Source organism: Podarcis muralis, chromosome 11, assembly GCF_964188315.1.
Source record: "Podarcis muralis chromosome 11, rPodMur119.hap1.1, whole genome shotgun sequence".
In the NCBI taxonomy this organism is placed as follows: domain Eukaryota; kingdom Metazoa; phylum Chordata; class Lepidosauria; order Squamata; family Lacertidae; genus Podarcis; species Podarcis muralis.
Genome location: NC_135665.1, coordinates 7,374,057 through 7,395,312, shown reverse-complemented (window position 1 = coordinate 7,395,312; position 21,256 = coordinate 7,374,057). Strand labels below are relative to the sequence as shown.

Genomic DNA, 21,256 nt, shown 5'->3' with positions numbered 1-21,256 from the left:
TTTCTTCGCCGCCTCTATTGCATCTGCAGAAAACAGCAGCAGGAGACTTTTTCAGGTGGTTCACAATTTAGCGGAACCACCTGCAACATCGGGGCCCAGTACGGGCCACATGTTCTCCTGCAATGATTTTGCAAAGTTTTTTGCAGATAAAATCGCTCAGATTCGGGAAGAAGTAGACTCCACCGTGGGAGCAGGGCCGGGGCGGGAGAGTGCTAGAGTTCTGTCTAGTCAAGTTGAGTGGGATCAATTCCAATCTGTTACCTCCGAGGATGTGGACAGGCTGCTGGGACGAGTGAAACCAACCACCTGTCTCCTGGATCCTTGCCCATCCTGGCTTATAAAAGCTAGCCGGGAAGGACTGGGCAATGGGCTTCGTGGGGTGGTGAATGCTTCCCTCCGTGAGGGAGCCTTCCCAGACCCGCTGAAAGAGGCGGTTATTAAACCGCTTCTTAAAAAACCATCTTTAGATGCGGCCACGATGGCCAACTATCGCCCAGTCTCAAATCTTCCATTCCTGGGCAAGGTGATTGAGCGAGCGGTTGCCGAACAACTCCAGGCACGCCTGGAAGAAGCGGACCATTTGGATCCCTTCCAGTCGGGATTCAGGCCTCATCATGGGACTGAAACTGCCTTGGTCGCACTGGTTGATGATCTCCGGCGGGCTAGGGACAAAGGTGAGAGCTGTTTCCTAGTTCTGCTGGATCTCTCAGCGGCATTTGATACCATCGACCATAGCATCCTTCTGGACCGTCTTGAGGGGCTGGGAGCTGGGGGCACTGTTATACAGTGGTTCCGCTCCTTCCTCCTGGGCCGTGTTCAGAAAGTGGTGGGGGGGGATGAGTGTTCAGACCCCTGGGCTCTCACTTGTGGGGTGCCTCAGGGTTCTGTCCTCTCCCCCATGCTTTTCAACATTTACATGCAGCCGCTGGGAGAGATCATCAGGAGGTTTGGGCTGGGTGTTCATCAGTATGCGGATGATACCCAGCTCTACCTCTCTTTTAAATCAGAACCAGTGAAGGCGGTGAAGGTCCTGTGTGAGTGTCTGGAGGCGGTTGGAGGATGGATGGCGGCTAACAGATTGAGGTTGAATCCTGACAAGACAGAAGTACTGTTTTGGGGGGACAGGAGGCGGGCAGGTGTGGAGGATTCCCTGGTCCTGAATGGGGTAACTGTGCCCCTGAAGGACCAGGTGCGCAGCCTGGGAGTCATTTTGGACTCACAGCTGTCCATGGAGGCACAGGTCAAATCCGTGTCCAGGGCAGCTGTTTACCAGCTCCATCTGGTACGTAGGCTGAGACCCTATCTGCCTGCGGACTGTCTCGCCAGAGTGGTGCATGCTCTGGTTATCTCCCGCTTGGACTACTGCAATGCACTCTACGTGGGGCTACCTTTGAAGGTGACTCGGAAACTACAACTAATCCAGAATGCGGCAGCTAGACTGGTGACTGGGAGCGGCCGCCGAGACCATATAACACCGGTCTTGAAAGACCTGCATTGGCTCCCAGTACGTTTCCGAGCACAATTCAAAGTGTTGGTGCTGACCTTTAAAGCCCTAAACGGCCTCGGTCCAGTATACCTGAAGGAGCGTCTCCACCCCCATCATTCTGCCCGGACGCTGAGGTCCAGCGCCGAGGGCCTTCTGGCGGTTCCCTCATTGCGAGAAGCAAAGCTACAGGGAACCAGGCAGAGGGCCTTCTCGGTAGTGGCGCCCACCCTGTGGAACGCCCTTCCAGCAGATGTCAAAGTGATAAATAACTACCTGACATTCAAGAGACATCTTAAGGCAGCCCTGTTCAGGGAAGTTTTTAACATGTGATATTTTATTGTATTTTTGGTTTTTATGGAAGCCGCCCAGAGTGGCTGGGGAGGCCCAGCCAGATGGGCGGGGTATAAATAATAAATTATTATTATTATTATTATTATTGGCCAACACTGTTGGATACCTGATGGACTCTAGTCCACAAAAACTTGTGTTGTAATGCATGTATTAGTCTTTAAGGTGCTATAATGTTGTTGTTGTTGTTGTTGTTTGTTGTTGTTGTTGTTTGCTGCAACAGACTAGCCCAACGTTATTTCTCTAAAAGCTATTTCCACTTTGTACATAATTAGCAGATGTTTCTTTATGAATTTACCTGAGGAACTTGTTAAGATCTCCATGCTTCATGTATTCAAAGACCATGATGAGAGGATCTCCTTCCACACATACCCCATAAAACTTCACAATGTGTTCATGCTGTAAGTTAGTTAATAGTTCTGCCTCCCGGTGGAAGTCTTTGCGGGCATTATCGCTAGCATCTTTTAGCGCCTGTGAGGAAAGAGTCAAACAAAGTTAAGAGAAAAACATCACACACTTTCAGAAACTTGGCAACTACTTTTTTTGTTTTGGGAGGAATCACGCCGTCAAGAGTGTTGTGTGTTGCACTATTTCCTTCTGCAATTTCTTATGCCAGGAGCCTAAGTCACCAGGTACTTACATGGTGGCAAGTTGTCTTATAAGTTCTCTTCTTGGGCGATACATATTTTTTTCCATTTTTACATACTGTTACATTCAACAACATGGTGACCTTTCCTCCTCAGAAACATTGCACCCAAGTATCAAGACTCTTGGCGCAGTCTGTGTTGCCAAATGGAACTATTTTGCAAGGAACAGCTATGTCAACGCTATGTACCAGATATAGCTGTATTCACACTGTAAAAAACCCCCAATGGTCTGAAAATCTCTCACAGAATGAAAATGAAATTACCAACTTGGGAGGAAAAAATGAAGTGTGTGTGTGTGTGTGTGTGTGTGTGTGTGTGTGTAAGCGAGAGAGAAAAAGGGAACATGCTATAAACCCTCAAATCCAAACACATTTAGGCTGCATTCAAACATGGGGTTTATTGCATGAGTTTTACAGGTACTAGCACTTCTGTCCCAATTTTCAATGTTCTCTAACTATGGCTTTTTGCTTGATATACCACCGCGTCATGTTAAATTTCGTTCGCACTAGTGGGTGTGGTGTGACACAACAACAAATGTCATTGGATATGTCACACTCGCCTTCCCTTTCCAGGCTTGGGTGCTTCCATTCCCCCATGATTCACGGCGCGGTATGCCAAACTGCCATGCAGAATTTCATTATGTGAATAAAACCCTTCCGATATTACGGGTTTCCAGGGTTGCAAAAGGATTTTTTCTGGAAACAACAGAGAAATGAGCACTAGAACTCTGACTAGACTTGGCTAGTCTTCCAAGATGGGGATTTTACTTTGTGTGAAAGATCACATGAAAGGCAAAAATCATCAGGCGAAGAAACACCAGGAAGATGAAACGAAGTGCTGTCTAAATGCAGCCTTAGTTGGGGAAGGTGGAATGGTGAACTCATGTTTTTCATCTCTGAGGAGTAGCAGCTGTTTTCCGTGATGGAGCTGTTGCCGTGGTAACTGTACACTGTCCGTCAAAACAGCCAAATGCACACTGTCTCTAAGCCAAGATAGATTGTTGATGCTTGAGAATTATTGCTGCTAGAACATCTTTGTGTCCCCAATCTAGTCCTTTCAGAACAGCAGAAACTCCCTAATCAAAATTCTGCTTGTCTCTCTTTCCCACCCCAACTGCAGTCCTTTTCGGTAATTCAGTTCAGGGAAAATGAATGCGCAGGGTGGGAGCATCTCAGCGGCAGGGCCTACCTCTCATCTATATGTGCTCATTAGAAAACCCAAAGAGAGGGCATCACTGACTACCATTCATGATGGCTCTGGTCTGCCTCCATGGTCAGAGGCACTAATACTTCTGCATACCAGTTGCTGGAAACCACAGGAGGGGAGACGGTGCTGCTTGCAGATTACCCACAAGTCTCTGGTTGGCCACTGTGAGAACAGGATGCTAGACTAGATGGGCTGCTGGCATGGTCCAGCAGGCTCTTCCTATGTTCTTATGTCCACACATGCATGTGCAGGATCTCTTCCGATGTTCTCATGAAGGTTAGGGGTAGAACCATCAACAAGCACACACCCCTGCTATGCATGTTCTTTATCCATGTGCTGGACTATAGAGAATACCCTAAGCCTTCTACCATATTGCTCTCTGTGGCTTTAACAGCCTTCGCTTTTCCATTAAGGTAAAGGTAAAGGAACCCCTGGCCGTTAGGTCCAGTTGCGGATGACTCTGGGGTTGCAGCGCTCATCTCGCTTTATTGGCTGAGGGAGCCGGCGTACAGCTTCCGGGTCATGTGGCCAGCATGACTAAGCCGCTTCTGGCGAACCAGAGCAATGGAAACGCCATTTACCTTCCTGCTGGAGTGGTACCTATTTATCTACTTTGCACTTTGATGTGCTTTCGAACTGCTAGGTTGGCAGGAGCAGGGACCGAGCAACGGGAGCTCACTCCGTCACGGGGATTCAAACCGCTGACCTTCTGATCTGCAAGTCCTAGGCTCTGTGGTTTAACCCACAGCGCCACCCACGTTCCCTTCCATTAAGCTACAGTCCTTTCTTTTAATTCCTCCTCTAGCGCCTTTTCTTTTCTTGAAGTCTTTTCTACACCACCCTAATGAAACAATCCCAAAAAAGTGTAACAGGAATATCCTGCAGCAAAGACAAAAGCCACACTTTTGCAATCAGAATTCTATTCTGTGGAGAACAACAAATTCTGTCTTATCTTGTCTGCTGCTTTCACATTGTTATGAGTTTGTACATGGCCTCTCCATCTGCTTGCTTTTAGAGGGCTTATAGCAGGACTGTGTGTTACTCAAATCTCAGCTAAATCTTTCTGCACAGAAGCTGGCTCCAGAATGGCCACACACAAATCAAACTTTGTCCAAACAAACTGAAAGTAAAAATAAACCTGAGTCAAGTTGTTTTTTTTAAAGGGCAAAGCAGAGCTTCCCTCTGTATGTGTTTTCCTCTTTTTATATCAAATCATTTTTTATGAATATCCTTTCTTCTAAAGCTATTATTTCATACAAGATTAGAATATTTGCCATCCTCTCTTCCACACACCCTGAAAATGCTACCTTTTGAGATTTTGTCTTCTCACAGGAAACAGCGGCTGCCATTCCCTAACATGTATACACAATGCTGTTCTGGGTTGCCCAGCAACCAGCAAGGAGGCATGTCAAAGATCCAATGAATGAATAGCAAATGTGACAATACTTGAACATTAAGTGAGATTATTTGGCCTTCTGGGGCAACTTGCTCAGATTCTCCTCTGTCTAAAATCTTTCTGAAATGGACATATTAGTCACAAAGTGTATATTCCACAAGGAGAATTGAAGGATGTGTGCATATAACGTCCCCTAAAATTCCAGCACAATCCTATATGTATTTATACAGAAATAAGTTCCACTGCTTTCAGTGGGGCTCACTCCCAGGTGAATATACATATTGGTGTGTGGGTGTGTAAGAGAGAGAGAGAGAAAATCTTTTTGCATTATTTGTGCTCTTATGTTTTCTCTCTGCATCAAGGTGACAACAATATTGTCAACTACAAAGCTACTTTGAGTAAGAGCTAACCATTAACTACAAAGTCAGAGTTCCAGATCTGTCAACTTGCAACTGCAGTCCTGCTCACACTTGCAAATTGCATTCACTCAATATGTGAAAAGTGATAGTGGAGAGTAAGACTGCATCCTCTGGTCCTGCCCATATCTTCTGTCTGTTCACCAGTGCGGACAAAGTCCTATGTGGTATGTGTACAACTGGAAGCAAAGTAGATGCTTCCATGCAATTGAGAACTCTGCAAAAATGCTGGGCCAATGATCTCACAGAGCCTTCGTGCATTGATTTGTAACCACAATGGGCACACCTTCTGCATCTGAACACACAGAAGGGAGGGGGAGGCCAACAGATGTAATCCTCTGTCTACCGCTCCTGAAAAGTAAACAGGCTTATCACATAATTTATCAAGATTCTATTGTCTTAAAGAGACAGGAAGTGATATCACATTGTTTACAATTCAGAAAAGAATAAATAATAAGCATTCTTAATAAACAATTATGTGTCCCCCTTGGCTGACCAATTCATATATTTAAAAAAACACATAATGAAGACTTGAAGAAAAAGCATAATTCTTGGAATGCTAGTACTTTTCTCCAGGCACATAGTACAGTGATACCTCGGGTTACATACGCTTCAGGTTACAGACTCTGCTAACCCAGAAATATTACCTCGGGTTAAGAACTTTGCTTCAGGTCAGGATGAGAACAGAAATCGTGCTTTGGCGGCGCGGTGGCAGCAGGAGGCCCCATTAGCTAAAGTGGTGCTTCAGGTTAAGAACAGTTTCAGGTTAAGAACGGACCTCCGGAACGAATTAAGTACTTAACCCGAGGTACCACTGTACTGGTTGACACACAAACTAAGTGCATAGGTGGCCTCACATGCACAAGTTTGCTTAAAAATGTAGATCTAATTAAATTATCCCCCATGCTGTAAGAAAGCATTTAGGGATGAGAGACACAGCAAGGAGCACTTTATCACTAATGTTCAGCCATGGAACATGTTTGCAGTACTGTACTAGGGCTCAACTCTCGAGCACGTGAAGCAAGAGAGAGTGCATCTTCAAACATCTGCAGAGTGCTTTTTCTTCCCTGAATAAACACAACTAGAATGTGAGATTGAGATTATGACAAGGTTCTCCTTTGAAAGGGTATGGCTTTCAGGTAGGCCACAGCCTACTTCTAGGCATTTTCACAGGAATATCCTGACTTCCTATTAACATTTGCAAGATGTTAATAGCAGCCTACTTTGAACAATGCAGGGCAGGTAGAAGCCTGTGACTCTATGGATGATGCCAAACTACAACTCCCATTATCCTTGACCGTTGGCCATGCTGGCTTGGGCCTATGAGAGCTGGAGTCCTATAACATTTGGAGGGCCACAGGTTCCTCACCCATGTTTTACAGGAACCATTTATAGCTGGAGACAATTCAATGGCAACAAACATCAACCGTTACATCCACAACAAAGTTGGTCCGTTTTACCTTCACTGCAACCAAGATCTTTTCCTGCTCATGACACAGATTATAACATTCGGCCAAGAAGACTTTCCCAAAGGCTCCTTCTCCCAGTTCCCTTTTGAGAACAATGTTGTGTCGCTTGATGTGCTGGACAACTGCAAAATGAAGGTAAAGCAAGGATTAGAAATGAATTTCCTGGCCAAGGAAAGAGCCAGTTTGGGAAGTGGGCCCAGGTAAAATCCCAGCATGTAGAGCAACAGGGCTTGCTTGCTCTGTTGACTTGGCAAGTCTTGCCCCAAAGCAGGACTCCTCCCTTTTTACCTGGCCATGTTAAGTCAAGCAGCTAATGCAGAGGTCAGGACCATTCAGGCTCACATGGCCATTTCTAGCAAACTCCGCCCACCCACCAATCATGTGACCTGACAATCGTTTCAATCTGCCCCAACACCTTCCTCAGCTCCCTTCTGGTTAGACCTAACCATTTACTCATATTATGTATGAGGTATACATTTCCCCTACCCCTAAACAAAGGGGGAATTGAACATAAAATACGTAAAATGGAATTGAAATATATCAGAGCTGGCCAGCCTTCCAGGGGCCACATTCTGATGTGGGGAGGCAAAGCCAACAGAGGGTGGGGCACAAGAATGAAATACTTTGATATTGCTGTTAAAATGGTGTACAGGTTAGGTTGAAAAGGCTTAGAGAGGGGGAAAGTGTGCTCCTTTTTGACAAGATCAAGGTCGTCCGTCATCCTGGGATGTCTTTGATCACCGCAGCAGAGTGAGCTCTGAAAAAAACAATTCTGAATGCTGCTGCTTCAAGAAATAAATTAAGAGGAGGAAAACACTGAAAGACAGGCTGTGTTTATTTCCTGTCACTTCCGTTTTTTAAAATTTCTTTAACAGCTGCTCCCCTTTATTGCACAGCAAAGAAAATTTCTGAGGGGGGGGGTGAGGGGGGAAATTCATATAACCTAGGAAGATAAAGTAGGTCTTCCTTTAATTAAATCCAGCCTACTCTGTGGCTCTCCTCGCTTGCTCCTCTTAAATTGAGCTGCCACTTACTCTGTCTGTTTCATTCAACAACTAGGATAAATAAAATGTTTCATTCTAGCAAATATGATTTACACTCTTGCTCTGAGGTTAAACGGAGAAATAAGACAACTGGCAACAATATGGCCATCAGAGCCTGGGCAATTGTCTGCTACAGGATAAAACTGTCTTACTGCATTAAAACTTGGACCCGTCACCATTTTCTTTGATGCCTGTTCTTCTTTCTTTCCCTGCTTACAAAAATATTTACAGGGCATGTCTACTCAAATGTAAGCCTCATTGAATTCTATGAGACTTACCACCATGTAAATATGTACAGGATTGCAGTCTTGGTACTTAAAATACCAGACCATACACACATATGAATGTCACAAACTATACTGAACAACTATTCCTGTTTTTGAGATGTTACTTGAGATGATACGAAAAGGATAAAGTTATGACAATGCTGCTGTTGCTGCTTTATTTTTGTCTGCTTCCCTTTATATCAGATGATCCTGTAGAGCAAGAGTGAAAGCTTCTGTTTAAGCAGGAGTTTCACTGCAAATCACTCCTGGAGCAAGGCTCTTTGAAAGGTCCTGCCCACCTGTCACATTTGACCCATGAGAAGTAGGACAGGTACAGAGGGGAATAAAGGTTCTCTACCCCTGCTTTATAGTGTAAATCAAACACTGGCCCAGACAAAATAAGCAGGGGTTGCAGGCGCCACTGATCAACCCCATCCTCTTGTCAAAATGGCCAGTGGAGGATGCAACAGGTAAAGGATGCAGCCTGCCAGCTTCATAAGTTTCCCCACCGTTGCTTTTCACGTTGACCTGATGGCTCCAAAATGCCAACAGATATGACTCATAATAAGAGGGCCCTGAAAATGTAAAACTAGGCTATCAGGCTTGCTGAACTCAGAACCTGCCTCTATGAACACAGAATTATAGAACTGTCATGAAGAAAGGCATCCTAAGTGTCATCTAGTCCAAAGCCCTGCGATGCAGGAATCACAGCTAAATCCCTGACAGATGGCCATCCAAACTCTGTTTAAAAACTTCCAGTGAAGAAGAGTCAAGAACCTTCAGAAGTAGTATGTTCCACTGTTGAGAAGCTCTTGCCATCAGAAAGTTCTTCCTAAAGTTTAGTTGGAATCTCCTTTCCTGTTATTTGGAACAGCAGAAAACAAGCTTGCTCCGTCTTCCATGTGACAGCCCTTCAGATATTTGAAGATGATTACCATATCACCTCTTTTACAGGCCAAACACCCAACTCCCTCAACCATTCCTCATAAGACTGGTTTCTCAGACCCTTTATCATCTTGGTCACCCTCCACAGCACATGTTTCCAATATATGAATCTTCCTTATACAATGTCCCATCAGGCCCAGTATTGTCAAGCTCCCAAGTGCTCATGCTAGGATCTTAAACTATCCCTGCTACTGGAGAAGCTAGGGAGTGACCCTGGGACCTTCTATACATGGTCTACCACTGAACCGTGGCCTTTCTGAGGAATATATACAGCAGGCTACTAGTGCAGTAAATGTCCAAAACTTACTTTGCCACTGGTGGCAGACCATATACAGTGGTGCCTCGCAGGACGAAAATAATCTGTTCCGCGAGTCTCTTCGTCTAGCGGTTTCTTCGTCTTGCGAAGCAACCCTATTAGCGGATTAGCACTATTAGCGGTTTAGCGGCTATTAAAGGCTTAGCGGCTTAGAAAAAGGGGGTGAAGCGAAAAAAATCGCAAGGCTTGCAAGACGTTTTCGTCTTGCGAAGCAAGCCCATAGGGAAATTCGTCTTGCGAAGCAACTCAAAAACGGAAACCCCTTTCGTCTAGCGGGTTTTTCGTCTTGCGAGGCATTCGTCTTGCGGGGCACCACTGTAGAAAGAAAAAAATGCATGCTGGGTTTAAGGCTGATATTTGGCCATTTGACTTGGTGATGGGGAGCTACCTAAATCTCATTGTACAACAGTTCAGCCAACACCAGCATCACAGCCTATCATTTCTACACTGCTTCACATTTCCAAAAGAATTTCAAAGTAGGATTCAAGCTGCCTTAAATGATCAAATAGAACACTGCGAAAAATAAAAAATAACACATTACAAATGAGAATCAGATCCAAATATATTATGATTCACATTTGTTGCTGTTTAGTCGTGTCCGACTCTTCGTGACCCCATGGACCAGAGCACGCCAGGCACTCCTGTCTTCCACTGCCTCCCGCAGTTTGGACAAACGCATGTTCGTAGCTTCGAGAACACTGTCCAACCATCTCGTCCTCTATCGTCCCCTTCTCCTTGTGCCCTCCATCTTTCCCAACATCAGGGTCTTTTCCAGGGAGTCTTCTCTTCTCATAAGGTTTGATCTTCTTGCAGTCCATGGGACTCTCAAGAGTCTCCTCCAGCACCATAATTCAAAAGCATCAATTCTTCAGCAACCAGCCTTCTTTATGGTCCAGCTCTCACTTCCATACATCACTACTGGGAAAACCATAGCTTTTACTATACGGACCTTTGTCGGCAAGGTGATGTCTCTGCTTTTTAAGATGCTGTCTAGGTTTGCCATCGCCTTTCTCCCAAGGAGCAGGCATCTTTTAATTTCATGGCTGCTGTCACCATCTGCAGTGATCATGGAGCCCATGAAAGTAAAATCTCTCACGGCCTCCATTTCTTCCCATTCTATACTTCACATTTAAAGTAATGCAATTAACAATGAAACAAAAGATTCTCTTAAACATTAAAAGGAAAATAAAAAGCAAACACCAAAATGCAATAAAAAAACCAATAAAACCCACATATAAATAACTAAACAAAATGAATGGAACAGAAGTTGCACCCACAGGTTCCCCCCCACTGAGTTTCTGGTAGGATTAATAATAATTTACATACTATTATTTTTGCCCCACAGCAAAACAACACACTTGCTACAATGCTTCTGTGCTGTCTACACCTAGGCATACCCTTTCCCTCCGAATTGCATCTCTCTCCCAGCCTCCCTCTCTCAAAATATATCCATCTATCTTCCTCTTCTTCCTCTTCTCTCTCAAAATCTCTCTCTGTTGATAATTGCGGCATCCTGTGCCAAGCAGCTGTCACTAAGGAACACGAGCTGCCCCAACACTTCCGCAGTGACAATGCATGCAAGTTTATTGGCTGATTTATCACACCATAATGAACTCGCTCACAACTTTCCATCCGTAGCCTGAGAAGCAGAGGGAGATGGGCCACGGCCTGAACATTTTGTTCCGATACATCTGAAAGGAGGGGGAAACAATCACAAGTATTTGTAACCACGGTCGCCCCCTCCTCACAGCCCACTGTTCCTGAAAAAGTGGGCACGAGGCAAGCATCCAAGGCTGTTTGCTATTCACAGAAGGGCATGAGTCCAATCTTCCGGCAGATGCAGGACTTTGCTGAATAAGGGCATGCGCAGATAAAGGACAATCACTTTTATTCAGCTCTGATTTATTCAGCTACCCTAATGAGCTTGACCATAAGATAATATTCTCCAACATTCTGAAGCCTCCCCACAACTGTTCTAAATCTACTCTGCCTTCTCTTGTTCCTCAACCTGCCTCTTGACTTCAGTTCTATAGCTTAGTATGCAAATATTTGTGCATGCAGTTATTTATTCCATGACATATTTTTATTTTGCTCTTCCTACGAGGAGTTCAGGACAGAATCCCATCCGTCCCCTACCATCTTATTGCAACGTCACCAGTAAGCTTTGTGGGCATGTGGGAATTTGAACCTGCTCCACCTTCGTGTTGTTTAGTCGTTGAGTCATGTTCGACTCTTCATGGCCCCATGAACCAGAGCATGCCAGGCACTCCTGTCTTCCATTGTCTCCCGCAGTTTGGTCAAACTCATGTTTGTAGCTTCGAGAACACTGTCCAACCATCTCGTCCTCTGTCGTCCCCTTCTCCTTGTGCCCTCCATCTTTCCCAACATCAGGGTCTTTTCCCGGGAGTCTTCTCTTCTCATGAGGTGGCCAAAGTATTGGAGCCTCAGCTTCAGGATCTCTCCTTCCAGTGAGCACTCAGGGCTGATTTCCTTAAGAATGGATAGGTTTGATCTTCTTGCAGTCCATGGGACTCTCAAGAGTCTCCTCCAGCACCATAATTCAAAAGCATCAATTCTTCAGCGATCAGCCTTCTTGATGGTCCAGCTCTCACTTCCATACATCACTACTGGGAAAACCATGGCTCCACCTTAGTCTATGTCTAACATCCTAGTCACTGGTCCCATGCTGTGAATGGCGCATGCAGGAATCGATAGGTTGCAACACAATATCAAAAGTACCTTTTTTTTTTTTAACTGGACATCTTCAGGCCCTTCTTAAACCATCTACAGTGGTGCCTCGCAAGACGAAATTAATCCGTTCCGCGAGTCTCTTCGTCTTGCGGTTTTTTCGTCTTGCGAAGCACGGCTATTAGCAGCTTAGCGGCTTTAAGAAAAAGGAAACAAACTCGCAAGAACTCGCAAGACGTTTCGTCTTGCGAAGCAAGCCCATAGGGAAATTCGTCTTGCGGAACGACTCAAAAAAACGGAAAACCCTTTTGTCTAGCGAGTTTTTCGTCTTGCGAGGCATTCGTCTTGCGGGGCACCACTGTATAAGTGGTCATCTGGAAAGGCACCGTGCAAACCAATCTAATGTGGGTAAGCGGGAAACAGTTGTACATGTGCCTCACATAGGTTTTGGCAAATGGTGGGGAGGAAGTCCCATGTGGTTTATAATCCTATCCCTTTCCAAAACACTGTGCGCCCCTCTAGGTGTCCCACAGCCACAGGTTTGGAAGCTAGACCTTAAGACTAACCAGTGCTTAGAAGAAAACTGAGCTGGCATCTCTGATTCATCAAGAACCCTTAATTCTGCAGTGTTCTCATAGAACAGGCCTACTGGTTGATCGTGGGGTGTCCGTGGTCGATCCTGGTCAATCTTTGGACTCTCAGCTATTTACCCCCCCCCCCCCAAAAAAAAAAAAAAAAAGCTCAGCAACTCTGGCTCCCTAAGAAAAGCTCAACAATCCAAACAATATGGTCAATCCAATGGGTAGATCACTGCCAGTTTTTTTTATAGTGGAAACAGATCACAGTCTCTTGGGAGTTGGACATGCCTGTCATAGAGCATTCGATGGCATCACCAATAAGCCTTTTCAGGTAGCTCCTACATTTCATCTTCCATTAACAGTCATGTTGGAATGCCCTGCATGAATCCTGGGTCTCTTAGGTAAGCAATAAGTAAGCTTTCCTCCACCGATCATCAAGATATTGCTGATAATCTATATCCTTGTTTACTTTCAATAGCCCTTCTGCTATTGTTGTCAATTACAACCTATTTAAGGATTGGTTCACCACATGCATTGCCTTATTGATTTCCTATCCACTGATTATGTAATTTAAATTTACTGCTTTACTATATACAGTCTTTTTCCATCTATAAGACGCCCCCATGTATAAGACGCCCCCTATTTTGGGGGCAACAACCAATTGCCAGTCCACCCTTGGTACTATCAGTGTATAAGATGCCCACCGATTTTTGACATTATTTTTTTGGGGGGAAACCTAGTCTTATACACAGAAAAATATGGTATATATTTGCCATTTAAAGCTCAATACTTGGAACTATTGAGGATTTAAACAGCCAGTATCAGAATGGATGAACTGACAACACCAAAAAGCCTCAGGCTTATCAAAACGTTGGGTGATGTGAAAGTTTTACATGGACTGAATTGTTGACACAGCAGATCACCACTTGATCTTGCTGTGAAACAATGCAAAGTTTTCTATAAAGTGATGAGGGACCTATTCCCCCCCCCCAATATTGTTTAACTATGACTCCCATCAGCTCCAGCAAGCATGACCAATGGTCATGGAAGATGGGAGTTGTAGTTTAACAACACCTAGCGGGAAAAAGGTTCCCCAACCCTAATCTAAAGAGACATGAAGCCCCAAATTTGCTAATCAGGTCTGAGTCTGGTCAATGCCTGGATAGGATATCTGGGGATAGCTTCTGTACACACAGCTTTGAGCAGCAGATGGAATATATTATTAATGAAACAAATATTAAAAATGCAGCCACTGTGAATACAAATGTGTTTAATGGTATGGAATGTTGACAATTAATTTGAGATGGAAAGTCGGCATCAGTATTTGAAATATGGCAATATTTTCTATTTGATTTTAATATTTGATATTTGAAAAGAGTTGATAGTTGTCATGAAAAACCATATCTGGCACCTGGCATACAACAGAATTTAGTTTTTGGGGAATGTGCTAAAAACGTAAGGCAAGTTTTGAGGCTGGCAAGGGTTGAGATAGTTAAATGAAGAGCATGGAAAGTATCGTACACTCTCCTCTAGGTAAAAGTCTCTAGATCACAGTTAATTTGTAATATTAATCAGATTTCTTCCCACTTTCCCACTTAAGCATTTTAGGTACTGTTAAATTAATTTATATTCATTCATCTTGAGTAGCCTAGGGGAGCTGCTCACTAAGAAACCACACATGTGCTTCGAAAAAGAGTTGCTTAGCGGCTCTGCCAGCCACCTCAAATTCAGCAAGGGACTGTCCATTACTCTGCATCTGTGGAATGGATGTTAATATAGCCTTGACCCTGTGTTACTGGGTGCCATAAACCCCTGTGTGCTTTGTGTTTGTTTATTTAAAGGTAAAGGTACTCCTGCCCGTACGGGCCAGTCTTGACAGACTCTAGGGTTGTGCGCTCATCTCACTCTATAGGCCGGGAGCCAGCGCTGTCCGCAGACACTTCCGGGTCACGTGGCCAGCGTGACGAAGCTGCATCTGGCATGCCAGCGCAGCACACGGAACGCCGTTTACCTTCCCGCTGGTAAGCAGTCCCTATTTATCTACTTGCACCCGGGGGTGCTTTCGAACTGCTAGGTTGGCAGGCGCTGGGACCGAACGATGGGAGCGCACCCCGCCGTGGGGATTTGAACCGCCGACCATGCGATCGGCAAGTCCTAGGCACTGAGGTTTTACCCACAGCGCCACCCGCGTCCCACGTTTGTTTATTTAGGGCCAGACTAAAAGTGATGTTTGAGATGCCTCCAAAATCAGCCACCAGGGGATGGGACAATTTGAATTGGGCCATGACATGGGGAGGCTTTAAGAAACACGTCTTGTTGAGCTGTGGCCCTGTTTGAAAGTCACCATCACCAAAGCGGCTATTACCTTTAGAATGAAAACCATACAGGGCACAAAATCTCTTTCAAATGTCTTGTGCACATGTACGGAGACTGGAAAGTGGCATTCTAAGCATGGTAGGCTTTGCATTTGCCTTATACAGTGGTAGCTCGGGTTACAGACGCTTCAGGTTACAGACTCCGCTAACCCAGAAATAGTACCTCGGGTTAAGAACTTTACCTCAGGATGAGAACAGAAATCGTGAGGCAGCGGGAGGCCCCATTAGCTAAAGTGGTACCTCAGGTTAAGAACAGTTTCAGGTTAAGAACGGACCTCCAGAACGAATTAAGTACTTAACCTGAGGTACCACTGTAGACCTGGAAAATGCAACCCCCGTTTGTTCACCTTCTCTGGGTTGTCATCAAGTTCTACACTGTCCATATTTACTGAGCCTGTTAAACATTACTTAGAGCTAGGTAAAGGTACCCCTGCCCGTACGAGCCAGTCGTGACCGACTCTAGGGTTGCGCGCTCATCTCGCTCAAGAGGCTGGGAGCCGGCGCCGTCCGAAGACACTTCCAGGTCACGTGGCCAGCGTGACGAAGCTGCAACTGGCGAGCCAGCACCAGTGCCACACACGGAAACGCCGTTTACCTTCCCACTAGAAAGCGGTACCTATTTATCTACTTGCACTTAGGGGTGCTTTCGAACTGCTAGGTTGGCAGGCGCTGGGACCGAACGACGGGAGCTCACCCCGCCGCGGGGATTCGAACCGCCGACCTTACGATCAGCAAGTCCTAGGCACTGAGGTTTTACCCACAGCGCCACCCGTGTCCCACCCTACTTAGAGCTAAGACTTCCTTATTTTAATGGGATTTACACCCAAGTAAGTGCACAGGATTCCAGCCTTAGGGTCCTGTGTGTGAGAGAGTGAGAGTGAGAGATGTGCATTCTGGAATATTTATTTCAGCCATTTTCTCAGGGGCTGATACTAGAAATAGGTGAATATATCAGTTTTGGTTTATTTCATTTTCTCCTTTTTCCAGTCAAGTTCAGTTCTCAATATTTCTGCATCACGAAAATTCATTAGCGTTCTTGTGCAAATTTCTCCTACTATATACATTTTTACATGAAATGTTCCCCAATATACAGTCTTGCAATGCAATTTCACTTAACGTAATGCACTTTTGTATGTTATTCTAACTAATATATATGTATCTAATATATATATATCTAACTAATGTATATGTATCCTTTAGTATATGCACTTTTGCACATATTATGTAGCTGAAGAACTGCACTGCAAAATTAAAGTGTGAATTTTGAAAGATGGCTGAATTTTAGGTCATACACTAATTCAGTGAGTGTGAATTAGGTACATTCACCTTTAAATGCAAACTGAATCAAATCCCCCCCCCTGCCTATCTGGTACTGAAAGCATGTCTCTAAAGGGCTCCGTAATCTCTGAAAGCTCTGAATGGCAACTCTGGACATGTTAAAAAGCATTATTATTCGATTTTCACCCAAACCTTTCCCCCAGTTCAACTCTTATCATCATTCACCCATCTTCCATGGCTTTTTGTTGTTGTTGCAAAATTGGAGGCAGAATTCACTTCCTAACCTGCCTGGGAGTCTCTGAGAGAAGTGCCAGGAAGAAGAAAACTTATAATGTGAGTACATTACCTCCTGTTGAAAGCCAGCTAAAAAGATCTGTCATCATTAAGCATGGATGTTGTTAACACCAGCCAGGAAATATATCAACAGAGATGGTAACACTCCCAAATGCCTTCGGTGCTTTAACCCAAATTCTGCAGATATTCTGTCAAAGGGTGTAAGGATGGAATCTATTTAATAGCTTTAATTGCCTAAGATGTGGCATGGCACAGCTGCAAAATATTGTTTTAATTTATGACATCAGCATGTTAAACAGCCAAAGACAGGCTGTTTTGGGGCTGCCTCCCTCATTTTTCTCTCCACTCTTTTCTAGGTTCCATTCTCTGTTTTGTATCTAAAAGGAGAATGTGGCATATCTGGGTTTTCTTGGTCAGCACCTAAGCAAATGAGAAGCAAGTGACATTTTAAGCATAATACTTCATCCGTCTAAGAAAACACTCCAAAAATCCAGTTTCCCTATACTTCTAAGATAGGCTGGCATCAGAGAGGTTCTATATCAGTAATGTTGGCACTCTTATGGCTTTAAAGAGCCCATAGAGCCTGAAGAACTGGGGTGGAGTGTTCAGAATCAAAACCTGCATAGGCCTTGCTTTACACTGCCTGCACTTTGCCATTCATACACACACACCTTGTGGCATGCTGGCTTTTGTCAAGGCTGGAGCTAGTTCAGACATGGCGTGAGGGTTAACAGCCTGTCCTTGGGGAGAATCGGAAGAGAGTGCCTAAGGCAGGAATGAGGAACCTGTGGCCTCCAGATCTTGTTGGAGTACACATCCCAAGATTTGGAGCTCAAGTATGTCTGGAGCGTCACCTTCATGGACAGAGCTGCAGCTTCCTGGCAGAAATTTTCACCAATGTCATGGAAGGGTTTTTTAGCTACTAAATGTGTGTTGTGAATGCATGCATTGAACCTCAGCTGAGAAAATGTGTGTATTTTCTCCCGAAAGACAATGTTTCTGTCTCTTTTTAAAGAGCTCCAAAGGGAAACATCAGAGTTGGATGCAGCAGTCATATTGCTGTTGTGCTGTATTGTCCATAGATAAATGGTAAAGTAACTGTTTGTATGAATATGACCTCAGTGTGTGAATTATTCCAATGTATTAACTGGTGCAGGGACGCGGGTGACACGGTGGTCTAAACCACGAAGTCTAGGGCTTGCCGATCAGAAGGTCGGCGGTTCGAATCCCCATGATGGGGTGAGCTCCCGTTGCTCGGTCCCAGCTCCTGCCAACCTAGCAGGTCGAAAGCACACCAATGCAAGTAAATAAATAGGTACTGCTGTGGCGGGAAGGTAAACAGCGTTTCCGTGCGCTGCTCTGGTTCACCAGAAGCGGCTTAGTCATGCTGGCCACATGACCTGGAAGCTGTACACCGGCTCCCTCGGCCTATAGAGTGAGATGAGCGCGCAACCCCAGAGTCGTCCACAACTGGACCTAATAGCCAGGGGTACCTTTACCTTTACCTATTAACTGGTGCAGTGATTTCCCTTGGAGCTGCAATCCAGTGATTTCCCCTGAAGATAAAACTTTACTTCTGAGGGCTTCATGCCCTCCAACTACTAGGCAATGCTATCTAAAAAATATCCTACTGACTTGCCACCTAAAAAGTAACTTCCAGCTTTAAAGACTACATATCGTTCTTTGTTTTTGTTCTGTGCCTTCCAAGGGAACAACATATTCTAATTATAGCTTGAGAAAGAAGAACTAAGTAGTCATGGCTAAATTTTATATTCTCAAATGCAGAGAAATAGACTTGGATGCAAGTTATAATCGGGCTTTGCACTGTGAGAGGCTTAATCCAGTTAGGTCCAATAGATTGGTGCATTCCAGCTGAAGACTGCTCTAACTGCAGACTTGGGAAGCAAAGAACTTCACCAGTCCCCTCTACTTCCTCCCACCCAATCTTGCATATCCTCCTGCCTGGTTAAGAGTTCTGCAGAACTCAAAAGCTTGCTTACTATTTTATGACTATTTTATGACTATTTTATTCTATTGCCCTAAAGTGGATTTTATATTTTAATGTGCTATGCATTGTTCTGTACCTGACTAACACTGCAGAAACAATTCATTTGGAGCAATGGCATTCTTATTTTTACTGCATGCTAGCTTGTCAGCAACAAGCTTTTCCCTCAAGCTAATTTCTGACAAACTTGCCGGAGGCAAGGAACGTAATGCAAGTAAAAACATTTGATTAATGACATGATCACTTGATAATGAATTGAAGCAAAGATGATGTTTGATTGATTTATGAATAATTCTAACTATGTGCTCGTCTTCTTACCAAAAGATTTATGAGAGATTTGAAAGGCAAAACTAAAAATTATACAAATGAATACATTAAATTGAAGATTAAATGGATTCCCTCCTTCCCCCCCCCCCCCAGCCTGCTGTTATCCTTTGGGCTAACTCTGGTTGTTCAGATAAAATTACAAATGGCCGAAGCACTCAAGTTGTATTAACTGATGGTAGAATAGTTTGATCTTTTAACATTTATGCATTGCACGGAACGCATTCCAAAGATGCTCTTTTGCACAAGAAAACTGGTTCGTGTGGACCCAAAGCACAATGTGCAACCAGGCACAGGAATCTTCACATCTGCCCAATACATTAAAAGCAGAGTCATACCACTTTAAACAGTCATGGCTTCCCCTCAAAAATCTTGGGAAGTGCAATTTGTTAAAGGTGCTGAGAACTGTTAGGAGACCCTAATTCCTACCAGAGACATATGATTCTTAGAGTTCCCTGCAGAGAGGAACTGATTGTCAATCAATTCCGTGAACAGTAGATCTGGAAAAGGAACAGGAGTCTCCTAATAACTCTCTTGGCATGTAGTGAAGATGGGGCTAAATTGGATCCCCCAGTCCTTATTTTCCAGAGACAGTCCCGAATTTGCAGAAGCCATCCCAGCTTCAGACTAGATCCCTGAATGGACCCCTGACAGTTGGTAAAGGACCCCTGACAGTTAAGTCCAGTCACAAACAACTCTGGGGTTGTGGTGCTCATCTCGCTTTGCAAGCCAAGGGAGCCAACGTTTGACCGCAGACAGTTTTTCCGGGTCATGTGGCCAGCATGACTAAGCCACTTCTGGTGAACCAGAGCAGCACATGGAAACGCCATTTACCTTCCCGCTGGAGCGGTACCTATTTATCTACTTGCACTTTGGTGTGCTTTCAGACTGCTAGGTTGGCAGGAGCTGGGACCGAGCAACGAAAGCTCACCCCGTCGTGGGGATTCGAACCGCCAACCTTCTGATCGGCAAGCGCTAGGCTCAGTGGTTTAGACCACAGCACCACCCATGTTTCCTTAGGATGTCCTTATTTTCATTGGAGAAATGGGAGGGTATGGAATTATACGACCCCCAAAGCCAAGGATAAAAGTAACTATTCATCTTTTAGAAGACATCTGAAGGTAGCCCTCTGTAGGGAAGTTTTTTAAAAAATGTTTAATGTTTTATTATGTTTTTATATATGTTGGAAGCTGTGGCAACCCAGTCAGATGGGTGGCCAATAAAAAATAAAATTACTACTAGTACGACTGCTATGGGATGGGATGTTCTTCTTTTCAACAGAGAAATGTTGGAGGGTATGCTAAATTGGCTGTGCTCTAATGTGGAAATGTGGCCTTTGGCTGAAAAAGGTTCCTTGCTGCTGGTTCCAGACAACTATATGTTGCCAGCTGCAATGGCTAACATAATACAGTGGTACCTCGCAAGGCGAATGCCTCGCAAGACAAAAAACCCGCAAGATGAAAGGGTTTTTTGTTTTTTGAGCTGCTTCGCAAGACGATTTTCCCTATGGGCTTGCTTCGCAAGACGGAAACGTCTTGCAAGTTTGTTTCCTTTTTCTTAACACCGTTAATACAGTTGCGACTTGACTTTGAGGAGCAACGCATAGCACACGGTGTGGTAGCCTTTTTTGAGGTTTTTGAAGACTTTGGTGATTTTTGAAGCTTTTCCGAAACTTTTCTGACACCGTGCTTCGCAAGACGAAAAAAATCGCAAGACGACAAAACTCGTGGAACGAATTAATTTCATCTTGCGAGGCACCACTGTAGCCGTGTTCCCTCATTCCTCCACAGCGTCACTGAGTACATAAGGGGAATATGACTGAACTTGCTGCTCCTGCCGGCAATGCCTTTGTGCGCCTCAAGGCATACAAAGAACACCCACATGTTCAGCTGAATGGGTGAAAGGGACTCCTATGTGCCAACAGGAGGAAGCAGTTGTTGGCACCTGTCTGACTCGAGAGGCAATGGAGTGTGCCTCCAAGGGTGAAGTCAAGCCACTGGAGAATCACAGCACCTGCTGTGGCTGCAGAGACCGGCAACTTATAACTGTTGCCTCCTGCGTTGCTTTTGCTGCATTAGCAGCACTGAAGTGACTTCTCCAATGTGCAAGCCTGGGCAGTGTGTCTGGAGGTCCTGATGTGGTCCAAAGGAAAGCAGAGTAATACTAGCTTGGATGC

At 44.7% G+C, this 21,256-nt stretch overlaps 1 protein-coding gene across 7 annotated transcripts in view; it reads right to left on the bottom strand.

Annotated features, from left to right (window-relative positions):
• The window catches only part of NTRK2 (neurotrophic receptor tyrosine kinase 2), a 196,585-nt gene that overhangs the window by 28,840 nt on the left and 146,489 nt on the right, over positions 1 to 21,256 (bottom strand). For all 7 annotated transcript variants that reach the window (XM_077936017.1, XM_077936018.1, XM_077936019.1 and 4 more), the window contains 2 exons: positions 6,960 to 7,090; positions 2,133 to 2,305 (listed from right to left, as the gene is read on the bottom strand). In XM_077936017.1, the coding sequence (XP_077792143.1) occupies positions 2,133 to 2,305; positions 6,960 to 7,090 (304 nt within the window). The remainder of the gene's footprint in view (positions 1 to 2,132; positions 2,306 to 6,959; positions 7,091 to 21,256) is intronic.